The 26,953-nt window shown below is 40.2% G+C and overlaps 1 protein-coding gene across 11 annotated transcripts in view; it reads right to left on the bottom strand.

The window, feature by feature from the left end:
* The window catches only part of SULF1 (sulfatase 1), a 193,716-nt gene that overhangs the window by 86,850 nt on the left and 79,913 nt on the right, over positions 1-26,953 (bottom strand). For all 11 annotated transcript variants that reach the window (XM_003311746.6, XM_003311747.6, XM_024345182.3 and 8 more), the window contains 2 exons: positions 9,806-9,878; positions 9,270-9,501 (listed from right to left, as the gene is read on the bottom strand). In XM_003311746.6, coding sequence (XP_003311794.4) covers positions 9,270-9,441 — 172 coding nt within the window. In that variant the 5' untranslated portion in view covers positions 9,442-9,501; positions 9,806-9,878. The remainder of the gene's footprint in view (positions 1-9,269; positions 9,502-9,805; positions 9,879-26,953) is intronic.

Genomic DNA, 26,953 nt, shown 5'->3' with positions numbered 1-26,953 from the left:
GACTACAAATATGGGACAGAGGTAGAAATCTGATTTAAAGTCAAAATAATATAAAAACAGGGGCTAAAACTTATCCCAATTCATCACTGCTAGAAGTGCCCCAGCTAGGATTCTCCTCTCATTCTCAGTATCATCCTTTTCTTAACTAACTGAGCTGATTGTGTAGGGCTCCCAAGCAATCCCTCCAGATGCCCTGGCTCCCACCAGTCCACACGTCAAAAGGAACCAAGACAACACTGGATCCCCATAGGCACTGTTAAGAGTACAGCTCCACCACTGGGGTCCTTGAAAGTGGGAATCTTGGGCCGGGCTCAGTGGCTCACGCCTGTAATCCCGGCACTTTGGGAGGCCAAGGTGGGCAAATCACCTGAGGCGTGGAATTCAAGACCAGTCTGGCGGACATGGTAAAACCCTGTCCCTACTGAAAATACAAAAATTAGCCAGCATGATGGCATGTGCCTGTAGACCCAGCTACTTGGGAAGCTGAGGCAGGAGAATTGCTTGAACCCAGGAGGCAGAGGTTGCAGTGAGCCAAGATCGCACCACTGCACTTCAGCCTGGGGGACAAAGCGAGACTCTGTCTCATAAAAACAAAACAAAAAGTGGGAATCTGGCTTGAAGGTTCTCAGTAAAGAGATTCTGAGACAATGCTTGACCAACTTTAAAAAATCACCTGAAGGGCATAATAAGCCCTAGAATCCTGTACCCACCCCAAGATACTGGCTTAGTAAGTCCAGGATGGGGCCTGAGAATTTGTGTTTCTAACGAAACCTGGGTGAAGCTGAAGCTGCCTCTCAGTGAATCTCACCTGGAGAAGTATTCTAGGTTGGACACAGAATCAGGGAAACCTAGAGCTGGAAGAGACTGTAGTGGGTGCCTCATTTTGAGTGATCTAGGTGGCTTAGATCACTGCCAAGACTATAAGGTATATTGTAGACAGGAAAAAGAAACATTGATTTTCTACTTACTCTCAGCCAGGTTCTCTTCTAAGTGCTTCACATGAGCAATTAATTTGATCCAGACAATAATCCTTTGTGGTGGGTGCTAGTGGCTATTATTCCTATATCACAGATAATGAAATGGAGGTGCAGAAGGCTAAATCATGCTGTGCCTAGGGCCACACAGACCCTCAGTAGCAGAACCCAGAAGTAAATGCAGGCAGTCTTCCCAGAGACCATGCTCTTGAGCTCTATCTAGGCTGAATGCTGGCTGTGACATTGACATTTTCAAGATGAGAAACAGAATTGACGTCTGCTTGCAGTCGCGATAGGTCTCTCTTTCTGCAGTCTCATCTTTTGATTCTTCTCGCCTCTTAGAAGAGATACTGACTGACATTAACACCTGTCTCCTACCCTCCCCTCAAGGCTGAAATGGTCTCAGTGGCTCAGGCACAGATGAGGCATGAGTGGGCTGTGGATCTGTCTGTCTTTAGCTGCTGACTGCCATGGTGGCGTTAATTGTTGCCTCTGATCTCTATGGATTCTCTGGGTAGAGACAGATGACGGTGTGCAGGAATCTGAATCTCTTCACTCCACTGTGTTAGTGTGTACCAGTAAGGAAAGCATCGAGCACCTTTTAATGGCTGTGCAATGATTAATGTCAGTCAATAACACTGCCTTACCCTGTATATATTCCCACTGTGATTGTGCCATTGATTTTTTTATTGGCAAACCTTACTAAAATGATTCTGTAATAAAACTCATAGTTATTTATTCAGAGCTGTTGAGAGCAGTGGACAGGACAATGTCTGTCCGATAAGTGGAAGGGCTCAGTTTTGTTTTAAGCTGAAGCTCTTCGCTTCTGTAGGTTTCAGGCCTTGGGTGCCTGAAATGCAAACGGTGCTGATTCTCAGTTATTACAACAATTATTTCATAGGAATGATATGAATTGTAAAGCTGAACCCTCATAATCAGATTCACAAGGCAGGGGTGAGGATGATAAAGATGAGAAGGGAAAGAGCTCTAGACTTGAACATGTGGGAAAACATTTGGATTTTGCCACAGCTTAGCCTGAGCAAGTCATTTATCCTTTTTTGGTTTGCGTTTCTCATCTGTAAAATGGAGCTTCTAATAGCGCTCCCCACTCCGACTAGTTTACAAGGTTGTTGCTGAGCAAACGGCAGGATGCCATCAAGTACTTCCTGCAAGGAGTGTGCCGACGTGGCTGTGGTTGCCCTAGGTGCTCACCTCAACCCCATCACATTAAATTTTCTCCTGCCTCCTCCATCTTCTTCTCTGTAATCTACATCTGAAGTCCAAAAGCTGGAGGAGAGAACAGAGGTCAACTACCTTTTCTATGCTGTAAGACTTAAAATGTTGATATTGGTTTTCAAATACAAATATCAATTCTTCCCTTTTCTACACACACTGACTCCTCACCCCAAGCAAAAAGCCCAACTTCATTGTTATTTTAAGTTGTCCCATGAAGTGGGAGCCAGACACAAATGCTCTGAAGCAACCGTGATTATGTCTGTGTAGCTGGTGTGCATGCACTGCTGACTGGGCTGGCTTGATGAGAGGGAAGGTCCAGGCCACAGGACTGCCAAGACACACTGTCCCAGTGCCCCAGTTCCAGGCTGGGACTGAGAACATCTTCCATTGCTCCTGCAGGCGGATGCTGTGACAGACATCGGCTGTGGACCAGGATGCTGAAGAGGTCAGCGGTGGCTGGGAGTGGGAGAAGTGCCACCCTTCAGGAATCCATCAAGATCCACCATGTTGGCAATTTTGGCACAGTTAAAAATCAAGCTCCAGGAATAGTGCTTTGGATGGAGTATGTGATAGGTTGTGGCTAGACAGAACCATAGTGAGGAATTTAAATCACTTTATATACTCCAACTACTTGATTCCCAAAATCATTTCATACAGAATGATTTCATACAAAAATCATTTGTATGAAAAAGGATCGGAGAAAATGTCCCCCTAATTTGGATGACTTTGCTAAAATCACATGGAGATCCTGAATTACTTCATTGACATGTTTAAACTTCAAAACAAAGCTTTACCTTTCCCGAAACATATATCTTAGCATTTGAGTATACAGTATTTTGTATTACTAAACATTAAAAATTTCATCAAACCTGTTTGTCATGTCCAGAAAAACTTGCAGAACCAGAAATTCAACAGTAAATATTGTCATTATCACTTATGGAAATCCCAGACATGTGGGATTCATATACACCTGGCTTCCTAGAGAGACACTTCCATGTGGATTAGAGCATTCATGGTTTGAAGATTGACAACAACAAGCAAACCCAGCTCTTACTGATTGTGGAGGGGTGTTTGTCGATGTCATTCTTTTATGATGAAGTAAGGCTAATGCTTTAAATATTTAAGTCGTTTGTATTAGGTACTTCCCTGCCATTTTCACATGCCAACAGTTATTTTCAAAGTAAAGTATGAAACATGAAACAGTGACATTTCCTTTATTAAAATGCCTGTATGATCTATTGAATATTCTAATTCTAAAAGCATAAGCATATAAAAAATAACAAAATTAAATGGTATTTTTTTTTCTACCCAAACTATGGAATTGGCAAGAAAAAAAAAAGATGTTTTTTACCTAAAACCAAAGGGGGAAAAGGTAGTTGGGAGAAGAAGGGAAAAAAGAGAAGATAATAAATTAGTCTGGAATGTTTCCAGATCACTAAGACTCATTATTTCCTCCTGGCCCCTCCAAAAGAGCACAAGGCCATTAAAAGCTACTTACAGGAATGGAAGTTAACATGCCTACAGGGCTACACAGATAAGGTAGGCAAGTGAAGGCAGCCAGGTATAAGAAAAGTCAGAGGGTTTTTGTGTCTTTTTGTTGTTTTACCTTTGATAGAGACATGGTTTATAGAGCTTTTCCTGACTATAAGAAAAACAGCAGTATGGTCAATGATAAATGGCACCTGCACCTTGGCATAAGTATTGAGGGACAACACAGTAGTGGGGGATCCCAATGTCCGAGAGCAGCTGCAGCTCCCCTTCAAACATCCAAGTGATGACTGCTTCATGGGAATACAAGCCTTCATTTTTTGAATTTTCAAGAAATGTCAGAATCTGATTTTTTTGTATGTTATATATATTTTAAAATATGATTTTAAAATATTGCCTTAATTCTGAAAAGTATGCTCATCAAACAACATACATCTGTGGGCTGGCTCTGGTCTGAATATCTTGTGTTCTGGCTTTTGCTTTAAAGAAACAAAATATCTCCATGTACTCATAGCTTCCCTATACATATGATCTAAGAGAAACATCGGGTCAATGTTACTGAGATGTTCCTGTCAGGTCAATTTCCTAGGAATGTAAGAAATGCCATGTTAAGTCAGATCAATGGTCTAATCTGCTCAGTATTTTGTTTCTCAGAGTAGCACCAAAGGCCATTTGGGAAAGATTTAGAGCCCAATTTCTTTGATGCTAGGCTCAGAAAGTTAGGAGTCCCTCAAACATTTTTTATTTTCTTCCTTCTGATTTATAAAATATTTCAAGTGTAGGGTGTAACAGAATAAATAACGCATCTCCTAGCTTTAACAAAACTTAACATGATTATATTCTTTCAGATATATATTTTTTCAATTTTGAAATAGAATGTGAATGTACTGATGCTCTCGGTCATCACTTTTTCCCCAGTGGTAGCCATTATCCTGAACTTTATGTTGATCACTTCCTTGCGTGTTTACTTAGCTTAAAAAATTGTAAATCTTCCACTCATTATTCTAGCCTAAAACTCTGAAGTACTTACGGGTATAGGCACAACGTGAACAACTTCTTAAGTTGTGGGAAAAGCAAATTCAGAAGTAAGGGGACCATAGTTAAGCCATTTCATCTTTCCACAGGCTGTTTCCTCCTGGGATGATGATCTTTGTCCTACCCACCCAACTCATGTGAGATGGCAATATTCATTCACAATAATGTGAACAAAACGTTCTTTGGAAAAAGATAAAGTGTTATCCATATGCAAGGTTCTAGTACTTTTATTAATGAATTCCTTATGTGTCTTACTCCCTTTACAGAGTAATAGTTTATTTGTCCTGAAAGTGAAGGGAAGGGCTCCTGCTCATTATGAACTAGTACTTTCCTCCCTGGCTCGATTTTATAAACTTTGATTATAGCCCTTCTCAGCCTTCATCTTTCTAGATAAACAGATAGGATTGTTTTATGCTTTCCCAGTGAGAAAAGTATTCTATTAGAATTTTCATAATTGTTCTTCTAAGTCTTTACTAAGTCTGTTACTTTCTTTTTGGAGGCACAGTAGCCAAAATTGCCTACAGCATTACAGGTGCAAAAAGGTTTGCATTAGGTGAAGATTTATTAAAGCACTTGGCAAAGAAAATTGCACTGGAGTAAAAAACAAAACAAAACCTAACCATATCAAAGTGACAATGAGATACCACTTCATGCCCATTAGGATGGCTACTATTAAAAACAAAACCAGAAAATAACAAGTGTGGGCATGGATGTGGAAAAATTATGACACTTGTGCTCAGTTGGAGGGAACATAACATGGTGAGTTGCTATGGAGAACAGTAAGGTGGTTCCTCAAAATAATAAAAATAAAAGTATCATATGATCCAGCAATTCCACTTCTGGGTATAGCTCCAAAATAACTAAAAGCAAGGTCTTGTACACCCATGTTCACAGCAGCATTATCCACAATAGGGAAAAGGAGGTCAAATTTCCAACAGTGGATGAATGGGTTAAAAAAATGTGGTACGTATATGCAATGAAAAGTTATTCAGCATTAAAAAGGAAGGACACTCTGACACATGTTACAACATGGATGAGCCTTGAGGACATGAGGGTAAGTAAAATAAGCCAGTCATAAAAAGATAAATGCTGTATGATTTCACCCATATAAGATACCTAGAGTAGTCAAATCCACAGAGACAGAAAGTAGAATGATAGTTGCCAGGATTGAGGGAGAGAGAAACGGGAGTTGCTGTTTAATGGGTATAGGGTTTTACTTTTGTAAGATGAAAAGAGTTCTGGAGATGGGTTACACACCAATGTAAATGTACTTAACAGTACTGAATTGTACACTTAAAAATGGTTAAGATGGTAAAAAAACAAAAACAAAACAACCAACACCCAAAATCTAGAGCAATAATGTTCTAGAAGGATTATGAGCACATTACAGAAAAATGAGGAAAAGTCTCCATCAAGCAGGAACCACTACCAAGAGCATGACTTTTCTGCCAAGAAAGGAGGTCTTTTCTGGACCTCCAACCCACAGTTCACTGTAGTTCCTAGTCATTTGGTTTTTGCCAGTGGCCTATCTTTTGCTTCTGTTCCCTCTCTCCCAGAACCTAAAATATTATGCATTTGCCGATTGTTTTTAGGAGGTGCTTAATAATTATTTGTAGATGGCTGATTAATGGAAGGGATAGTGGTTAAATACGTAGCTGTGGAGACTCAGATCTAATACAGGTCTGGGTTTCACAATTTACTTGCTCACCACAAGCTACATGACTTCTCTGAGCCTCATTTTTCTCATACCTAAATTAAAGAGAGAATATTAACTACTTCCTAGAGTTACTGTGAGAGTTAAACAAGCCAGTTCTTTTTTTGTTTTGAAATGGAGTCTCGCTCTGTAGCCCAGGCTGGAGTGCAATGGTGTGATCTCGGCTCACTGCAACCTCTGCCTCACGGGTCAAGCAATTCTCCTGCCTCAGCCTCCGGAGTAGCTGGGATTACAGGTGCCCGCCACCATGCCTGGCTAATTTTTGTACTGTTAGTACAGACGGGGTTTCACTATGTTGGCCAGGCTGGTCTTGAACTCCTGACCTCAGGTGATCCGCCTGCCTCAGCCTCCCGAAGTGCTGGGATTATAGGCGAGAATGACCACACCCAGCCAATGAGCTAGTTCTTAGCATGTTATCTGGCTAGAAAATCAAGGAAGGAGTTAAAGGCAAATATGTAGGAAATATCTGGGTTGGCTGAGCCTGGTCTATAACCCTTCACCATGATATTCACATGCCTCCAACAGAAGGCAATACTTGGTAACTGCTCAGAAAATATTTACTGGATGAATAAATGAACTATAAGACAAGGCTGAAAATTTGAATTCTGTTAAAAAAGAAAGTTATGAGCAATTTCTTAATATATTTTAAAGACAGTGCTGTATATTGAAGAGGTAGATGATGATGGATACTTATATTTATTTCTGGGAATTTTAGCTTGTTTAGAGCCTTATGGGTCTGTTTCAAGTTAGTTTAGTGCCCACTATATTCCCAGGCACTAGGAGTGCATGAGGAGTGCAACATAAAACACACCCTTGCTCTCTGGTTGATCTTGGTCAAGTGGAAGGGACAGGCATGGAAGGCTATGGTAGAATGAGCACCATGCTGGAGTCGTGTTCTCGGGGTGCAAAGGAAAGTTCCATCAATGCTGCTGGAGGGGAGGGTGGTTTTGGTTTGGGAACACCAAGCACATGACATGAACTGGGTTATGAAGAACAGGTAGGGTTTCTCCAGGTGGAGAAAGAGGAAAAGGCAGAGGGGACGAGATGTGCAAAGGCATGGATAGAGGCGAGGGGGGTGAAGCCACCAGACATCTTTGGGGAGATGGCAATTGTGTTTATGAAGCACAGAGTGAAAGTGGAGGAAAGGGAAACAGCCTTGGGGACAGGCAGGGGCCGCAAGGCTCAGAACTCATTTGCCCACAGAGGAGAAGGGCATAATCTCATGGCAAAGGGAAACCACAGAAGGGACTTAAGCAGAAAAGTGATCTGATCAGAGAGATATTTGAAAGATAACTCTGGCAATTAAGGGAAGGGTGGGCAAGAGAGGCCAAGACTAGAGGAGGCAGGCAGGCCAGGTGACAAACCGATGAGGGAAAAACTGGGAAAGATGAGAGGATCCAGAGATCTCAGCTGTAGCAAAAGCGATGGATGGGTGAGATGTTAAGGAAGGTGAGTTCAGGTGTGAGGTCAAGCAGAGGGAAAGGATATGTTTAACATTGCAATCCTCATGCAGAGACTGTGCTATTAACTGTGCTATTAGTTTAGGCACTAAACTAACTTGAAATGGACCCACAAGGCTCTAAAAAAGCTAAAATTACTTGCTCTGTAAGTGAATGAAAACATTTAAACCACCACTTACATACATACTAACATCATATGTGCTAAATACACACTCATGTACGTGTGACACCTTTCATTTTGGCCTGTCGCCTGAAAATCAATACCCTTGTTAAAAAAAAAAAAAAGTTGGGTTGACTCCTCAAACCAACGTCAGCAATAATGACATCTGCTGGCTTTTTAGCGCATTTGCTTCCAGCTGAACCCAAGGAATTAACTTTACTGGGATCCCACCGTCTGGTTTCAAGTGGGAAACCGAAGTCCCCTTCCATGGAGACCAAGTGCCAGCGTGAAGAGTTTTATCCTCAAGAACCTGAGCCGCAGGAGCTCGGTAAAGAAGCCCAGCATGCTCTGCTAGAAGATTCAACTACCAGTCAGGTTGAATGTGATGGCTAAGCACAGCTGGGTGATGCCTGAGAGCAAGGAATTTGGGTTCAGGAAAGGAAATGAGGAGTGGTAGTGACAACATCTAGGGGCAAGCTTTCTATCTGCCTTGCACTAGGTGGACTAGAAGAATTGGCCCTTGGCTTATGAACAAGACCCTAGGGCTGGGCCATTGAAGACGGGGAGAAGGTAAGAAACCCAATCAGATGATATAGAAGGTAAGTTAGAATCACTAGATTTTGGCAGGCTTTCTGGGTGCTCTACACTTAGCCTAGGCAAGCTAAATAAAAAAGCATCATATCTAAGGTAGTAGTAAGTGGATTCTCTACCAAAAGACATATAGAACACTGCAACTTTGAATTACCTAAGAATTACTATAACAAACTGTGAATAAGTAATCCACTCTAATACTAATAACCACTGAAAGTTCCTTTAGTATCAGTCTATATTCATATCCATTGCATAAAATTACAGTCACATCCTCATACTCTTTGAAACAACTTTGCCCAAATATTTTTACAATGTCTTAACTGAAGGCTTTCAATCCTTTCCTTCTACAGTCTTCAGTGTAGACCCTCTTTCTCCATTGTCCTACTCCCCCAGGCCCCTTCCCTGACCATTTCAAAAGCATAACATCAGAAAAGTAATGCTGAAACACAAACCAAATGCCTTATGATCAATACAAGTTCATTGCATAAACTAGGGTGTTGGTTAATGTGCAATAATTAAGTGCAAAGCCTCAGAATGTCTACTGATAATCCTGAGACTCAATAAATCATCTGAACAAAAGAGACTAACAAGTGAAGAGTCCAGTGTCTCACCCAGCTCCACATCTTGATCATCGGTAAGCACAAGAATAATGTTGGGTCGGATGTTTTTTCGTTCCTGCTGTATCCGTCCTCTGAACCTCGGGGATCTGACAGTCGAACAGAGGCTTCCCAGCAATTCTGTGCCCAGGACAGCCAAAACCAGAGCACAGCAAGAATACTTCATTGTATTTGGTCCAATGTTGCAAAACTGACAAAATGTCTCCGTCTCCTGATTTCTGGAGTTCTGGGCAGTCAGAGAAAAACGGAGACGGTGAGACTAAAATGAAATCCAAACTCCAAGCACAGTTGCAGAGAAAGGGCTACAAATAAGTCAGTATTGGCACATAAGCTGGCAGAGACAGGGTTGCACATGAGTCAGAAATAGCAAACCCTCACAAGTGCTGGGTAGTTTTTTAAGCACTTGATTATTTTGCAAATTCACTTTTGTCCTTTATTCTCATTCCAACTTTTCCTATTTCAATTCATTGCCAAAATAGAATTTCCAACACAGAGCTCAAATGTAAAAGCTTTCTGACGAGAGCTAATACCTTGAATTAGGTATCCTGGTTGAATAATCAATCTCTATTCTCAGAGGTATTCAGAACATCTGCAGATAGGGTCCTGGAAGGGGGAGAAAAAAATACAAAGGAAATATCAGTCAATGATTTTAAAAACAGATTTTCGATCTGAAGTAGTCTCTTGCAACAGCATATTATATGTGTATATATTACATATATTTTTTCTTCTGTGCTCCAAAAGGGAGGAACAGAAGGAAACAACTTTCAGAACTGCTAACAAATGATTCAAATGCTATCTTCATTTCATAATCAGCTCCATAAAAGGGTGGTAAGGTATCACCCTGCTCACACTCTGACAGTACTTTACACATCCCCAACGGAGCTGACGATCGATTAGGAAGAGCCAGCAGTGCCAGGGAAACCACAGAGCATTGGGAACGAGTGTTTGCATGTGGGGAGCAGATGGCGCAAGGGGCGTGTTGGGGAGCGCTGACTCACCTGCGTGTGATACTGAGTACCTAGCAAGCAGAACGAAACACACACCTGTCATTTGTCATCTGCATTATATCATTCTCTACCCCGGAGAGTCTTTTCTGCTGACAAAGACTTCATAGTAAGCGACTGGGACAATTTTTTCCAGCCTCTGAAAACCTCCTCACTGTCCCCCATCAATCAATCACCAGAAGGAAAAGGTGCTTCCTCCGTGCAAGGCTGGTTCCTCTGTCCCACTCATGTCCTCAGCTTGTGCCGGCACCTACGTGGACAGAGCCCCCTCTCGATTGTCAGTCACCAGGCTTATTGTTGGTGAGACCGGTAAGGCACAGATAGCACAGGGGTTTCGCTTTGTCACAGATCTTAAACCTGCAAAGCAAAATGATTGATTGGCCCCGAGGCTGGAGTCAGCGGCTACCCTTCCGCATTAAAAAATAAATAAATAAAATCCAGAAGGGCGAGCTGCAAAATCTTTGCAAAGCTGCACAGAAGGAGGCTTTTGAAAGGGTTGGAAAAATGCCCCTCTCACTTTGGAACACTAACCTGCTGAAAGCTTTTCTCTTGGAAAGATAGCAAAGGGCTCATTAAAAAAATAAAATCTTTCTCTCATATGTCATGAGGGAACATCTTTATGGGAATTTAGACTGCCCTAAAATTAATTAGATAGCAGTCTGTTTCATCAGCCACTCAGTCCCCATACACCTGAGAATCTGTATTTTGATCTGCAACAATAAACTGGCATTGGATAAGTAGGCATAACTAATTAAGTGTAAGCATCGCATAGCAGGAGGAAAGGGCTCCATCTCTCAACTTCATGCCCTTAATTCTGGAGGGTGACAGGGGGTAGTGAAAGAAGAAAGACTGGATATTGTTTACCCCTACCATACACATTATTTTGTTTTACACAAACACACACACGTATCCCCATTATTTTAAACTTTATGAGCTGTTTTGTAAACAGTTCTAATGCTTTTCACTCTGCAGCCTGTAATTATACTGCAAGAGAGAGAAAGAGACAAGAAGAAATCGGTTTTTAAACAAAACTCTAGTGTCTGCAGCCAGGCAGTCCTGACTACATTATCTGCAACAAACAAGACAGCTCCAATTGATAACGCAGCCCTGTAGAAGTCACTAATGTAAGATTTGGTGCTTTCTTCTTAATAACTCAGGGTGATTCCACAGTGATTGCTGTGCATGCTGAACACTGAAAGCCTGCAATTATTCTGCACTGACTGTTTGGTTTCTGTGCATTTGTTTTAAATCGTGAGAAACCTGATACAGGCATGAAGGGACAGGAAAACTAAAGTAATAAAATGATGAACAATGGCTTGTTCTCACAAAGCATGGGTCAGGCTAAATAGTTAAATACAGAAATTTCTTAGAGGTTGGTTCCTTAAGTAGCAAAAACTTTGCTCACCTCTCAAGGCCTGCAGAGGTATGTGAAGGGAGAGTTTGTGAAGAGGGCCTTTGTGCATCCACTATACCGTAAATGAACCCCTGCTGATGGTAGCAACCAGGTAGGAACAGTTACAGGCTCACTGCGTTAGACAAACAGTGGCATTTGAGTTTAAATAATCAGCAATACAAGAAGCTGAAAGTTCTTGACAATTCAGATGCTGATAACCTTTGCTGGAACCCAATCAACATTGCTAGTTACTCTTTTCTTTATCTTATTTACTTTACTTCTTCCTTTAGGAAAAAGCAAATTAGCTTTAATGATACCTTTGTATAAACTACATCAAAAATCATTTCCTAATATGGAAAAGAGAGAGTGGTTTTTTCCTATGAAGTGAACTTCCTTTCTGGTGAATGAAAGGTGCAGAAAAGATCTACATTTTTTTCTGCCACAGTTTATCTTATTTTTTTAATTAAAATTTTTATTTTTATTGACAAATGATAATTGTATATATTTACAGGGTTCAATTTGATGTTTTGATATATGTGTACATTGTGGAATGATTATATCAAGCTAATTAACATGTCTATCTCCTCACATGCTTATCATTTTTTTTGTAGTGATAACATTTAAGAATCTATTCTGTTAGCATTTTTGAAACATACAATTAATTCATTGTTATTAACTGTGGTCACTTGCTGGGCAACAGATCTTTAAAGTTTATTCCTCCTGTCTCACTAGAACTTTGGAACTTTTGGTCAGCTTCTTCCTACCACCACCAACATTCAATTCAGGGAATTCATACCCACAAGGATATACATTAAGTGGTCAAGAAAATTGAATTGTTTGACTAGTCTGGCCAGCACGAGTCCTCTCTCTATCTCACCTTCCTTCACTAAAACACACAAAACATGCCACTCTAGAAACACTGCACACAGACAATTCTTTATTCAAAAATGACCTTTTAAAGCCTGTCATCCTCTTAACTGCCTGGTTTCCAGCTCTAGAAGGAAAAGAAGTAAAGAAGGGAAAAAAGTCCTGACAGACAAAATGCGGAGCTTGACAGAAGAGACAAGGATGCAATGTTTGAATTGGATACTTTGTGGGGGACAACAAGAGTCCTTAGAGACTAACAATTTGTCTTGAGAAAGAGTAGAAAATGAAAGAAATGTAGAAAGGTTTTTCTTACACATACAGAGTGAGTTTGAAGAACAGTGTTCTATTCTTCACCAGTCAAGACCAGGATATAAGTTGCTTTTACTCCAAGCCATAAAATGAAAACAGCAGTTGTAGTTATGGTCAATTGGTGTGGAAAGTTTACAAGACTTTGTTTAGGGTGGCTTAGGGCGGTCAAGCCAAACTATAAAAGTGGCATTAAATGTTTCAAGTCACATGTAAAAGAAAAAAAAAAAAAAGACTGGAAAGATGTCCAGCCAACTGGATAGGAAGTTTAGGTCACATATGTTTGTTCCACAATACCCCAATCTAAACTGAAGCCCTGTTGCTCCCAAAGGTTTAAGGGGACCTCTGTCTTCCCCAATTCCCCCTTTGGCTGGGCAGCTTGGTGCTAGGTCTCTAGAGGGGATGGTGGCCAATATATCAAAAGCACCTTGCTTTTGTCCACAGCAGCAATGTCCAAAGTATAGTTTGCGACGTTTGGAGGACCCTGTGACCCTTTTGGGAGGTTCATGAGGTCAGAACTATTTTGATAAGAATACTGACACATTATTTGCTTTCTTCACTGTGCTGACATTTCTACAGATGGCATAAGAGCAATAGTAGGTAGAACTGCTTTCCGCTTTTGTCTTAGCATGAATGATAAAAGCTTCACATATAGTAAAAACAAACAAACAAAAACAACAACAACAAAAAAACCAGCTTCACTTAAGATGAAGCAGTAAAACCACTAATTTTATTAAACCTTGACCTTGAGTACACATCTTTTCTTTTCACTGTTGTGTTTTCTGAGATAAGAGGTTCACACAAAGTCCCTTGGTGGCTGGGGGAGTATGATGGCTGTCTTGAGGAAAAGCATGAAGGTGGCTGAGCTGCAAGCTAAAGTGGCTTTAAACAAAACAAAACAAAAAAAATGAAACACTACTTTTACTTAAAAGAATTTTTTAGACTTGGATATTTGGCAGACATTTTCTCAAATAATGAATGAAATGAGCCTATCATTTCAAGGGAAACAATTGACAGTGTTTGTTACCAATGATAGAAATCTACCTTTCAAGTTAAAATTAGAATTCTGGAAAACTTGTATACTACACTTGGCAGACTCCCAATAAGTAAAACTTTTTCTGATGACAATGGTAGTGATGTTAACAAATGTTATTTTTTGATATTGTAAAATGAAATGAGTCAATATTTAGAATATTCGCATAGTTCAGTGAACCAAATTCCCAAATAATCACAGTGCTACAAAATCTTACATGAATAAAAAATTCATTTGAAGTACAAGATGACCAATGGATTCTATTGTAACAGAATGAAAAGTTCATTGATATGGCTTCAGATTTCTTAATACGACTAACCTTTAATGAATTATCACTTGCCAAGTTTTGTTGTAGTATCAGAAAATATCTATAAGTATCTGAAAAAGCTATTAAAATGCTTCTACTTTCCAACTACTTATTCATGTGATTCTGGATTTTATTACTGTACTTCAGCCAGAACAGTGTATTTCAACAGATTGAATGTAGAAGCAGAAATAAGAATTCGACTTCCTTCTTTTCAGATAAAGAGATTTGCAAAAATGTACAATGAATTCATAATTTATTCACAATTTTTTTGTTTGGAAAGTATAGTTTTTTTTAATAAAATATATCATTTAGGTTAACATATAATAGATTTATTATTTTCAAAAGAATCAAATATTTGAAAATTTTCTCAGTTTTCACTTCTAAGTATTAATAATTATAATCCACATAAAAACTGTTGGGGCAAGGGTCTTCAATAAATTTTAATTATATAAAGGGATACTGAGACAACCAAAGGGTTTGAGAATTGCTGGCTTATAGTGTGCCTTGTTCTATAGTTAAGCCCAGACTCTCACATTTAAGGCTGTAGGTCTGGCCCTAGTCACAAGCTTCTCATTTACTTTTTTTCCTTAAAGCCTTGAAACTGTCCTCAGTTCTAAATGCCTGGTCTCAGATAAAAGTTGTTGATGAGTGATAAAATTCTGTGTTTTTTATTACCCAAGGATAACACAAAATTTTACAAATGAATGCCCACGCATCTGAAGTATGCAAGGGACAGGGTCAGAACAACCCACTCGCCACAGAAATAAACCTCTCTTGGATGGGGCAAAAGAATTATTTCTAGTACAAAGCAATGGCACTTTATAGTTAGGCCAGAGAAAAAAGGGACACCATAACCAGTTGAAACAGCAGGGGCAGGGGAGATTATGCAGTTATGCGAAGCTGAATTTAGCCAGAACACACTTAGATTATTGTCAGAGGCAAGCGAAGTAGAATTACACCAGCAAGAAGCTGGTACCCACATCTCATCCTCCCATCCTACATTGCTGTCTACATACATTTCTTAGGATCAGTTAACATGGCCCTTTCCCCTTAATTTTGGCTTTTGAGTCTCCCAGAGATTACCTCTTTTCTTTAGAGTAAGCCTTCAGGATGTGCTATCTTCTTTATAAGATACATGAATCCACGAAGAAGCTAATTTCTTCTTTTAACAACCCCACAGCTGGCAAGTTCACCTACTGTTAATCTCCAGAAAGCCTGTTTCCTGGTCTAATTTATTACAACTCCAAGCAAAGAAGATAGACAATCATCCCCTCCTGGTGTAGTAACACTTTTATTCTCCTCCAATAATAAATCCTCTTCCAACAAACAATGACAGCTGAAAAGTGTATGCCTATGACCTGGAACACCTGTGGGGAAATATTTGGCTAAATGATGAGATCTTCCTTTCTCCTCTCCTCCTGCCACACAACACTGTGAATCTTGAAATTGGAAGGAATCTTCAAAGCTCATCTATTCACACAGTGGTGAGTGTTGGTTATCCCTGGTGTATGGTGAGGGAGAGGGACAGATTTTATTTTTTGGCTTAATTCATATATATATTGAATTTTTTCAATAATCTGTTGCATTACAAAACATAGAAATAAATAAACTTAAGTTTTCTAGGTTTTCTCTCTGTCTTCTCAGGGAGGAAGAAAATAGATGGAGTTGAAGAGTGGGAAGGATGAAGTGAGAGTTGAAGAGTGAGAAGGATGAAGTGAGAAATGTGCCTTTGAGACTCTGCCTCATAAAAGCAGGTACTAAAACCATATAAAAACAAGCTTCCAAAGGGCATTTTAGAGAATGCATAAAGTCCAAATTAAAATTTGTCCAGCTTCTTTCAGATGAAATTAACAAGACAAAGGAAAACAAAGTGATCTAGATATTATGAAAACCACCAGAAGAACTCAGTATTCCTGAAGCATACGTTACAAAGTGTCTAAAGGGACTAATAATGGTCATTGGTGACCAATTGTGGTCCAAATGATCAATGGTTACAATGGTGGCAGTGAGATCCAAGAGAATGAGAACAAAGAGACAACTGGATTTCCAAAAGAAGAGGCATTGGAAACTTCAGGTAAAGTGGATTTGCATGAAATACTATGCAGCAATAAAAAGGAACAAGATCATGTCCTTTGCAGGGACATGGATGAACTTGGAAGCCATTATCCTCAGCAAACTAACGTAGGAACAGAAAACCAAACAGCACATGTTCTCACTTATAAGTGGGAGGTGAATGATGAGAACACATGGACCCACGTGGGGGAACAGCACACGCTGGGGCCTGTTGGGGGGTCTTTAGGGTTGGGGGAGGGAGAGCATCAGGAAGAATAGCTAATGGATGCTGGGCTTAATACCTAGATAATGGGATGACATGTGCAGCAAGCCACCATGACACACGTTTACCTGTGTAACAAACCTACACATCCTGCACATGTACCCCTGGACTTAAAATAAAAGTTGATGAAAAAACATAAAGTGGGTTTGGGGGAAGGGCAGCAATATTGTTAAAAAGAACTAAAATGTGGTCTTGGGCATCTTAGCTAGGTCTTAAAATATATGGTTTATTACATTAAATTTCATTAAATTTGCCTTTGGTTTTATATGTCTATGGCTCATTTGTACTGAAGTACCTTGAGATATTGCATTAGTCAGCAGAAGTAGTTTGTTGCAATAACAAAGAAATTCCAAATATGATAAAAGCATATTTGTCACTCATACTGCAAGTCACACATAGAATGGCAGAGAACTCTGCTCTGCCCAGCCATGCATGGATGCACACTGATGGGGGCAGTGTTGTCCTGTTGCTGCAATAACTAGACCAAGAAGCAAGGGAAGAATAAACTCAAGAATTGTGCAGGAGGTTTTCAGGGCTTCAACCTGGAAGTGACCCAGTTCACTTCTAACGTTTCATTGGATGAGACTAGTCATGTGGCCCCACTCAATGGCAAGGGCACTGGAAAATTTAGTGGACCAAAGTGTTTGCTGAGCACTAATGTCTATGCCACAAACATTACATTTCACTAGTACCCCATGTCTTTCTCTTTCTCTACACGCACATACCACACACACACACACATACACGTGCATATGCTCACATACATACTTAAGATATGTGTATAAATATATGTACCCACACACAGACACATATCTCAAGTAACGAAGAAACATAATCTTTCTCACAGTATAAAGTTCAATCATTCTTAGATACTAAAAATATACTTTCGACAGATTTGGGGATTTTTTATACATGTTTCGTTTTAGTCTGTTTTCCTGATGTACATAATCTGGCGCAATGCAAAAATTTTTAAAGTTCCACAATTCTTGAGATACATTTAAGTTGAAGTAAATATTTTTAAAAAGACAATTAGATGGTATATTTATGTTTTGAAGGCATTTCTGGAAACACTATCTTGTACTACGAGAAATGGTTTCGAAACATAAATATACCATCTGAAAATCATTTCTCGAAATACTATCTTGCAGTCGTATGTAGGAAGAGGAACACCTGACTTTACTATATAAATGAAGCTGCAGTCAAGAGAACCCCATTGGCATACTTTTTTTTTTTGAGATGGAGTCTTGCCTGTTGCCTAGGCTGGAATGCAGTGGCAAGATCTTGGCTCACTGCAACTTCTGCCTCCCAGGTTCAAGTGATTCTCTTTTCTCAACCTCCCAAGTAGCTGGGATTACAGGTATGCACCACCACACCTGGCTAATTTTTATATTTTTAGTAGAGACGGGCTTTCACCATATTGGCAGGCTGGTCTCGAACTCCTGACCTCAAGTGATCTGCCTGTTCCGGCCTCCCATAGTGCTGGGATTACAGGCGTGAGCCACCACGCCCAGCCCACTGGCCTACTTCCTATGCCATCAAGTTCACTGCCAATATAATGTTCTCTAACTTCTTTGCAGGTATAAACACAGCAGAGTGGGGAAACAAGTTTCTTCCTCCATCCCTTGGCCTCCCGCAGAGGCAGAGAGAGGACCAGGAAAGAAAGCTCTGGGAAACAGTGTGAAGGAGGCATTCGCATTTCAAAAGACAATTCTAGTTCCTAGCTCAAGGCAAATTATGGAGATTAGCTGTATTTTTTTTCAAAATGTATTACTTACAGGAGAACATTAAAAAAATCAAATATCCTATTAAAGCCAATGCCTTTGCTTGGAGACATTTTCAAGGAAACTTTAAAATGCAGATTAGTTTATGTATGAAGTTTTGTGGTTTTTTTGTTTTTTGTTTTTTTTGAGACGGAATCTCACCCTGTCGCCCAGGCTGGAGTGCAGTGGCGCAGTCTCGGCTTACCGCAAGCTCCACCTCCCAGGTTCACGCCATTCTCCTACCTCAGCCTCCCTAGTAGCTGGGACCACAGGCGCCCGCCACCACACCTGGCTAATTTTCTGTATTTTCAGTAAAGACAGGGTTTCACCATGTTAGCCAGGATGGTCTCGATCTACTGACCTCATGATCCTCCTGCCTCGGCCTCCCAAAGTGCTAGGATTACAGGTGTGAGCCACCGCGACTCACCAATTTCTTTCTTTCTTTCTTTTCTTTTTTTTTTTTTTTAGAAAGACTAACAACTCAAGAGATACAACAGGAGATTTCTAAAACCATAATTTTCCTAACATTTATAGATTCAAATAATGAATCTGTAGTGTCTTGAAACTCTATGACATCTGTGTTAGTTTACTGGCTGGACAGAAGTTGGGAAATACTTTAATAAAAACTTAGCATTTTATTCTAATGTTACAAAAAAGTAACCTTTATGAAGTTTTATGCATAAGAATTTATAGAATGAAAATTTTAAGAGCCACATTAGCATCCTAAACTGTTACTTATCTTATATGTAAAATAAATCTTCCTGAAAAGGCACATACTATGATCTAGGTCCAGGGACATTTAAGGCAAATTTACACTTACTGTCACTGTGGAGTATCTCTATAAATAGATGTTTATAGGTGGACCAGTCCTTAGAATTCTTCCGTACAAACACCCAGCGGTGTTCCACTTCCAGAATTTATTTTCTCACTCATTACTCTACTTTGTTTTAAACCTTCATTTCTCAGCATACGCAAGAACAGCACTTGTCACACAAAGGAGCTGATATAATTAAACTGGATGATGGGCCCCACAAGTAAAGCCAGCCATTCCTGAAAGCTGGTCACCAGAGGCCATTTCAAACAATGCATATTTTAAAGTCATCTAAAGTAATCCCTTCTCTCTACTGACTTGGTTTCCATGAAGTCTCAAGCACATGTGTGCTGCAAAAAGGAGGTTTATTAAAACCTGATGTGATATTAGAGATTACAGTGCAACAGGGTTGGGCTGATTTTAATATCTCAGTCTTCAAAAAGAAAAGCAATCTTTAATAATATTTGCAAGCTTACTAAAACATCCTGCATAGAAAGGAAGATAGATGATGTTTATTAATTAAGGAAAAACAAAAATAAAGACTGCACTCATGTTCTCTTGATTAGGGTATATATAAAATTTGCATAAAAATTGAGGGGAAACTAAAACAGTTTTCAATGATGGGTAGATTAGCCAAACACAGCAACTATTTCCAACAATAGTGAGGAGCTTGGTTTATTTGGAAAACGCTTTATAAAGTTGTGAATCTGAAGCCTAACATTCCCTTGGCTCGCTATGGTGAAATATGAAATGTGTCATAGAACAACATTTGTCAATTTCAAAATATTAGTAGTTGCCATCATTAATAGAAGTCTACTAGGTCTGGCTGCCTGCAAAGTTTACCAGGGCTCCTAAAGTTTACTGAGGCCTCCAGTCCTGGTGGACTTCTAGATGTTGTGTTAATTTGCTGGTTCTCTCTGATCTTTGTTTCTGTTTCATAATTGTATTTAGTTTCAATCAGGGTTGAAAACACAAAGGCTTGGATTTGACATGCGTCTGGTCCTCCATATCAAGATCTCTTGCATACAGCATATCCTTGAAGTACACACGAAAGGAAAAATGTAAATGATCATAAACTGTTTTTGTGAAATCATCAAAAATGATGCTCTGGCATGCAGGCCATCTGCTTTCTGCTTTTTCTCCTTGGAATATGGCTTCAGGGAAGAGATCATATATGAGAAAGGAGGTTAGCAAGCCTGACTTTGGAGAGCTAATGTGAAGGGGGTATTCTGGAAAACACCTTGTGGAATCTCTGAGTCTGAAAGGGATCTTAAAAGTTCACCTCCATCAACCTTTAATGAATAAAACCTCTCACTCTTCAGTGAATAGTGTCCCTGTGTAGGTAACAAGGGACTCACTAGGCCATCTGTTTAGTTTAGGGTGAGATTTAAGATTAGGAAATTCTCCCTTTTACTGAACAAAAATCTGCCTTCCCCTCTCTTCTAGATGCTTAGTCATGCTCTATTCTTCTGAGCCCCACAAAATAATTCTACATTTTTTTACATAACAAATGATTTAAATAATTCAAGATTGTTTCTATCTAACTCCTAAATCATCTCTTACAAAACATACCTATGTGGTGGTTTACTGGTAATTATGGGAGAGAGTTGGAAGGGATTGTTTTTAATGTGGCCATTGGTTGGTTAAGTATTGGATCAATAAATCCTATAAAACTGTAGTTACACAAATAGCAAGCCAGCATATTTAATGCCCATCTGGCTCAAAGGGATTTTGACTACTGGACTACTGTAAATCAATGGTTTCCAAATTCACTAAGAAAAATGTCCTTATGTACCACTATTTTCATATTTGGACTAAATCCAAATCAGAAATCTTCCAAAATTTGCATAGTTAAATTGCTAATTAGTTTTATTGGAGAAAAAAGCCAGGCAAGAAAGATGAAGATCCAGGCTAGAGTCATAATCTAAGTACTGATTTTTAAAAAATTCCTTGACAACTTACTGACTTCCTTCTAGCAATTAGATTTTGAGGAAGCTTTTCTTCCCAAAAGAAACATCTTTACCACACTTGGCTCCTAACTTCAGAATACTGGACACTTTAAAAGAGCTACGCCAGAGAAGGACAACCCTTAAATAAAGGCCCTAGGCTCAAGTACTTAATTCATCACGTGGAGTAGGGGTTCATCAGAATCATCTAGAGGTCTTGTTAATTACTCCAGCATTTTTGATTCTGGGATGAGACCTATAAAATTGCTTTTTTTTTGAGACATAGTTTCACTCTTGTTGCCCAGGCTGGAGTGCAGTGGCGGTGATCTCAGCTCACTGCAACCTCCACCTTTTGGGTTCAAGTGATTCTCCTGCCTCAGCCTCCTGAGTAGCTGGGATTACAGGTGCGCACCACCATGTCCAGTTAATTTTTGTATTTTTAGGAGAGACGAGGTTTCAGCATGTTGGCCAGGCTGGTCTCGAACTCCTGGCCTCAGGTGATCCACCCGCCTTGGCCTCTCAAAGTGCTGGGATTACAGGCATGAGCCACCGCACCCAGCCTTAAAATTGCATTTCTAGCAAGTTCCCAGGTGATGCTGATGCTGACAGTACTGGTCTAGAGTACAGTGATCAACCCACTAGCACTAACGAAAGGAAAAGTGAAGCCCAGACAAGCAGGTGTTGCAAGTCTCTTCCATGAAGGCTGACTCCTCAGACCTTCACATGGGCTGAAACAGCTAAGCATTTACAAGATAGGATTATTTTCTATCTACAAAATAATCACCAATTATTTTGTAGCTGACAGGACTGTTTACGATCACCCTTCCCAGAGTTGCCAAGAAGGCAAACATGCCAACATACAGTCTATCCTAGGCATCGACAACTGAAGGAGTTTTCCATGGGAGAGCCTTCACCTCCTTCAACAAGTATCCAGAAGTGTTATTTTGAGTGGCTTTCAAATGACCAGCTAACATCTCCTTCTACGTACTCTCTTTCCATGTCTGAGGGAATAAGGTTGCTCAAATTCTTGACATATGTGAAGTAACGGACTCTGACAGGGGCCAGAGCTATGCTGGAGTTTGTTACATTCATTAAACAACTGCTAAGCTTAAAGATAGGTTCAACACTCCTAGGCTGAAATTTCCATCTTAAGGTAAATTATCACCAGAGATTAAGGAGGCAGAGTGAGTTACTTGGCTTTTGTTTTCATAAAGCCCTGACTCAGTTTACCAATTCTGTTCAGCCGTATCTGCCAATCGCCCCCTGTGGGCCTTTCATCACCTATAGCCTCCTCTTTGAGACAGTGGCAGGTGAATATAGTTGCAGTAGGAAACAAACTTCGAATCGATTAAACAATATGATCCAAAAAATGTATCAAACCACCATGATAGTAAAGACACCATGACATTAGGTGCCTCTGGGAATGCTGAGCTGAATCCTTCGTCCCACACTGTGGAAGAGTAGCGAAAGGGATGAGGCCACACAAAGTGAGCTGGAAAAGTGGGGCAGGAATCACGGGGACCAGTTGCGGTGGGCTGAAAATGGGCCAAGGTCATGTTTGCAACTTTCCAAATGACTTTATCTACCTCAATTCTTATCGCAGCAACCCCAAATTGGGACACGTGGTCTGATACCCAGTTGAGAAGGGAAAACAGTTTTGGAGCCCTAGTTTTCCAGTTGCCTGACTTCAGGGAGTAACTTCCAGCACCACGTGGACTAGTGCCGGGATCTGGGCACAACCGAAAGGGTTCATGTCTGGTCTTCTTTCGTTCTCTCTTTTTGTTCCCTTTTCCCCTCGCCCCCTCGTTTTATCGCCAGCTCCTCCTTCATTCCTCAGATCCTACAGCCCCATTCTGCCCCGACTGCCAAAAGTCCCTCACCATTCCACCTTTTTCTTTTTGTTCTCCTGAGTTTCCAAATTCCCACAATTTCCAAGACGTGGATGACACTCAACTCTTAATCAAGAAGCAAGAATTTTTGCTAATATCCATTGATCATGTGCCAATATTAAACATTTCATAGTCATTAGTTCACTTTATCATAGCCACACACCAATGAAGTAGGAACTATTTTCACTCATTTTTTTTTTTTTTTAAATGAGAAAACTGAGATTCAGGGAAGTTCAGGGATCTGTTCAAGATTACACAGTAAGGGCACAATGGGGACGACCCCACACCAAAGTCTTCCTTCATAAGTGTTCTGTTTTTGTATTTTCTCTTGAAGTGCATTTACACTCTAAAAGATCTTGTATGCCTAGAGAATTTCAAACTGGCAAAATTATTGGGGAGAAATTTTGGGGGGCAAAAATGAGCTTCAGGTGAATCTGCCACTGTGCCTTACAGTATCTCCCCAGGAGAACAAAACAGGCCATCAGTATTGCAGCCACACACCATGTACAGCCCCCCTTTCACCTTCCAAACAGAAGGGGAACCCTCAGAACTCAGTAAAACAAAGAGTTGTTGCTGGGTGAGAGAGTGCACTGGCATGGTTAAAAATGAATATTCAAGACCACGAGTCACAGCTCCATGAATTCGAGGGTCTCCTCTATTTGTATTTAGCATTGTGGAGTCGCGAGACAACTTGCAATGATTAATTAATCCTTGGTGACAAGGCAGAAGGTGAAATAATTTGTGCGTAGTCACGCAGTCAGTCATTCTCAGGCTCCGAGTTAGTACTGGGGTGCTTGCTTTTCCAGAAACAGAAAGCTGTCCTTAACCCACACCTTAATGAGTGACATCATCTTCAATATCCCCAGTCCATGAAAATTCCATCCTCTGAGATCCCCCTCCCAACCCATCCCCAGCAGGACTTGTCTCCCTAACTTCAAGGAGACGAGGCCAGGCATCCTGGCTTGTGGGGTGCAGGAGGCACAATCTAGTTAACACACTGCATTTGGCTGCTTGTGGCTGTTTTCTCACCATCTCAAGTGCAATTTTAACTGAGGCTATTCACAGTAACACCTCAATTATCTATCACAGTAGGGGAAAAGAGGGTCTCTAGATACATGAATTTCCATGCTGCCTTACTTGAACTATTTAAAAGTTCCAACTTAAAACAAGCAAATAAAAATAAAATATTTTAAAGCACATGGAATTTGCACAAGGAAATCTTTAAAGCTCACAACAAAAAAAAGGGTTATTTCCTGCTGTTTCATGGGGGGGGCAGTGGCTCCATGCTGCTCCAAGCTGTGGCTCTTCTCACTCCAGGACTTGGGCTGAGGCATGGCATTGTCATGGCAGGAGCAGGATTGCTGATGGAAACTGCGAGTGCTGTTCAAAACATCTGCTTACACAGGGCATCTGGCACACCTGCTGACCTGCCATTGGCTAAAGCAAGCCATAGGGTTGAACCCAGGGTGGGGTGGGTATAAGTTCCGCTCTCCTGGGAGCCCTGGATGGGGATGTTGGTTCCCTTCACTTCTCTGGTTTGTGTGTGTGTATGTGTGTGGGGAGGTGGTGACAATCATTGGGGATTGTGACAAAATCTAACATATGCACTTTCAAACATTAATTATACATTTCCTGGTCTTTAAAGAGTACTGCAGATGATGTCACTGTTTTGTTTTGTTTTGTTTTGGCTCTGGGTCCTCAATATTAACATCCAAGTCTGGGCACGGTGGCTCATGCCTGTAATCCCAGCACTTTGGGAGGCCGAGGTGGGTGGATAACTTGAGGTCAGGAGTTTGAGACCAGCCTGGCCAACATGGTGAAACCCTGTCTCTACTAAAAATACAAAAAAAAAAAAAAAAATCAGCGAGGCATGGTGGTGCATGCCTGTAATCCTAGCTACTCGGAAGGCTGAGGTGGGAGGATTGCTTGAACCCAGGAGGCAGAGGATGCAGTGAGCCGAGATCATGCCACTGCACACTCTAGCTTGAGCGACAGAGTGAGACTCCATCAAAAAAAAAAAAAAGTTAACATCCAAAGTGCTCTAGGCTATGATTTTGACTTTTTCTAAGTGATACTGGGATGTGGAAAGCAGTTTGCCCAATACATAAATGACACCAGACCAACACTGTTTGAAATTCCTTATGGATGCTTCTCATAGTATTGTTTTTACCTCCTTTGCTATCAATGATCATTTCTAGTTATCTTTGGCATGTTTACACTTGTCTTCTAACGTGCTAGGGAGAGTATTCTCCCACCTTCTCCCTTCTATAATAATACGTGAGGGAGACACCAGGAGGTGGCTTGTTGGACCTCATTAGATCCATGTTTAAAATAAGAATGAAGACGTGAGGGTCTCTCTCAAGTCCTTTGTGTATGGGCATGGTAGCAAATGCTTGTGTAGGGGGGCATCATCGGTTTATTAGAATTCCGCTTGCTTTTGCTTGTGTTTCCCTGTTTTTGCTGGCTGGTTGAGGGTGTTAGATAAATGAACTCAGAGAAGATTGAGCTGGATTAAGTTCCAAGCACTCCTGCTTTGCCATTTTCCATATTTAACAGATTTTTTCCCAGATATTTGACTAAGCATTAACACTACCTGCAATTTGTTCAATTCCATTTATTCTAACTTCGAGAAACATTTTGATTCAGCAACCCTTTGTTGAGCACCTGTATAAGGCACTTCATCGGGCACCACTGAGATAATGAGAAAAGAGTCCTGCCTTTGAATGGAAAGTCATATGCTATGCTACGTACAATACACTTTCAAAATGTGTTGGCAACTCCCTTCACTCTAAAGCTAGAGCAGACGGCACACTTTGAAAGGCCCCAGGGCTTCCTGGGGTGTGTGAGATACTCTCTGTGAGTTGATATTACCCTGAACAACACAGTGGTTTGCAGCGCTCCTGTTTTTCAAATGAAAACAAACCCCACAGAGCCATATTCGCCAGTCAAGGTAGATGAAAGTCAAACGTTTCCAACTTGGTTAGTGCACAACTATTTCCTAACTAGCATTTTCCTCTAACATATATTTAGTTATCTTCTGAAAGCCTGACCTTACATTGATAATAATTGAACTGTGAACCAGATTCTTCCTATGCTTAGGTGGTTTCTTATATCTCAAATCCCAGGGGAAGATATTTGCCCTTTCATGGATAAAATAATTCCTTCTGTGTTCACAAGGCATCACAGTTCAGAAAAATATTTTGGTATAAATCATCAAATTTGCTTTTCACAACAACTTATATGGGAAATTAGAGCAGGTGTTATTATTCCTCCCCCACCCCACCCCACCCCACCTCCTCCTGCCACAGTAGCTTGAGAAAGCATAACCTGAAATTATACTCAGGTCTTCTGACTCCAAGGCTGGTAGCTATTTTCCATGATAAATCAATTATTTTCCATTTTTATCTTGTTGTTTTATAATTGTCAACTTGATCATTCATGGATATAGATGGCAAAAATATATAAGCTAATATAATGTACAGACAAGCAAAGAAAAGCTGTGTTTGCACTGGTTTCAAACCTTTTCATTGCTACTTTTCACAAAACTCACACAACTAGAATATTGGTTTCAGGTTTACTTATTCTTTCTGCACAAACCCACCAACCAGTAAAAATACAAAGAGGTAATGACTTCCCGAGTAATGAGAATATAGTGAGTTAAAGTGTTAATGCTGCTTCCTAATAATTTTAGCAACATTATGATGTTGCTCAGAGTACTCTTAATAGACTCTTATGTTTTAAAAGAGTATGTGAAGAACAAGATTTTGGTAAAAATATGTCTACAAAATAGCTCAGATTAAATCACTCAAGGATTAATAATTTAAGGAAAGCCTTGAAGATACGTTGATTTTAACATTTTAAAGTCTTTTTACAAAAACAGATTAGGAAGTTAGATTGATTATACTACTGAAAATGCATTTGTGCTTGACATGAAACACAAAATTTTAAATAGAAAAGGACTGCTTTATGGGAATTTAGCATCTTTCCTGTGGACAGCAGCTGGAAAGCTTGTAATTTTCTAGGTAGG

The sequence above is a fragment of the Pan troglodytes genome, chromosome 7 (assembly GCF_028858775.2).
Source record: "Pan troglodytes isolate AG18354 chromosome 7, NHGRI_mPanTro3-v2.0_pri, whole genome shotgun sequence".
In the NCBI taxonomy this organism is placed as follows: domain Eukaryota; kingdom Metazoa; phylum Chordata; class Mammalia; order Primates; family Hominidae; genus Pan; species Pan troglodytes.
The sequence above is the reverse complement of the archived record's forward strand: the minus strand, read 5'-3'. Positions and strand labels throughout refer to the sequence as shown.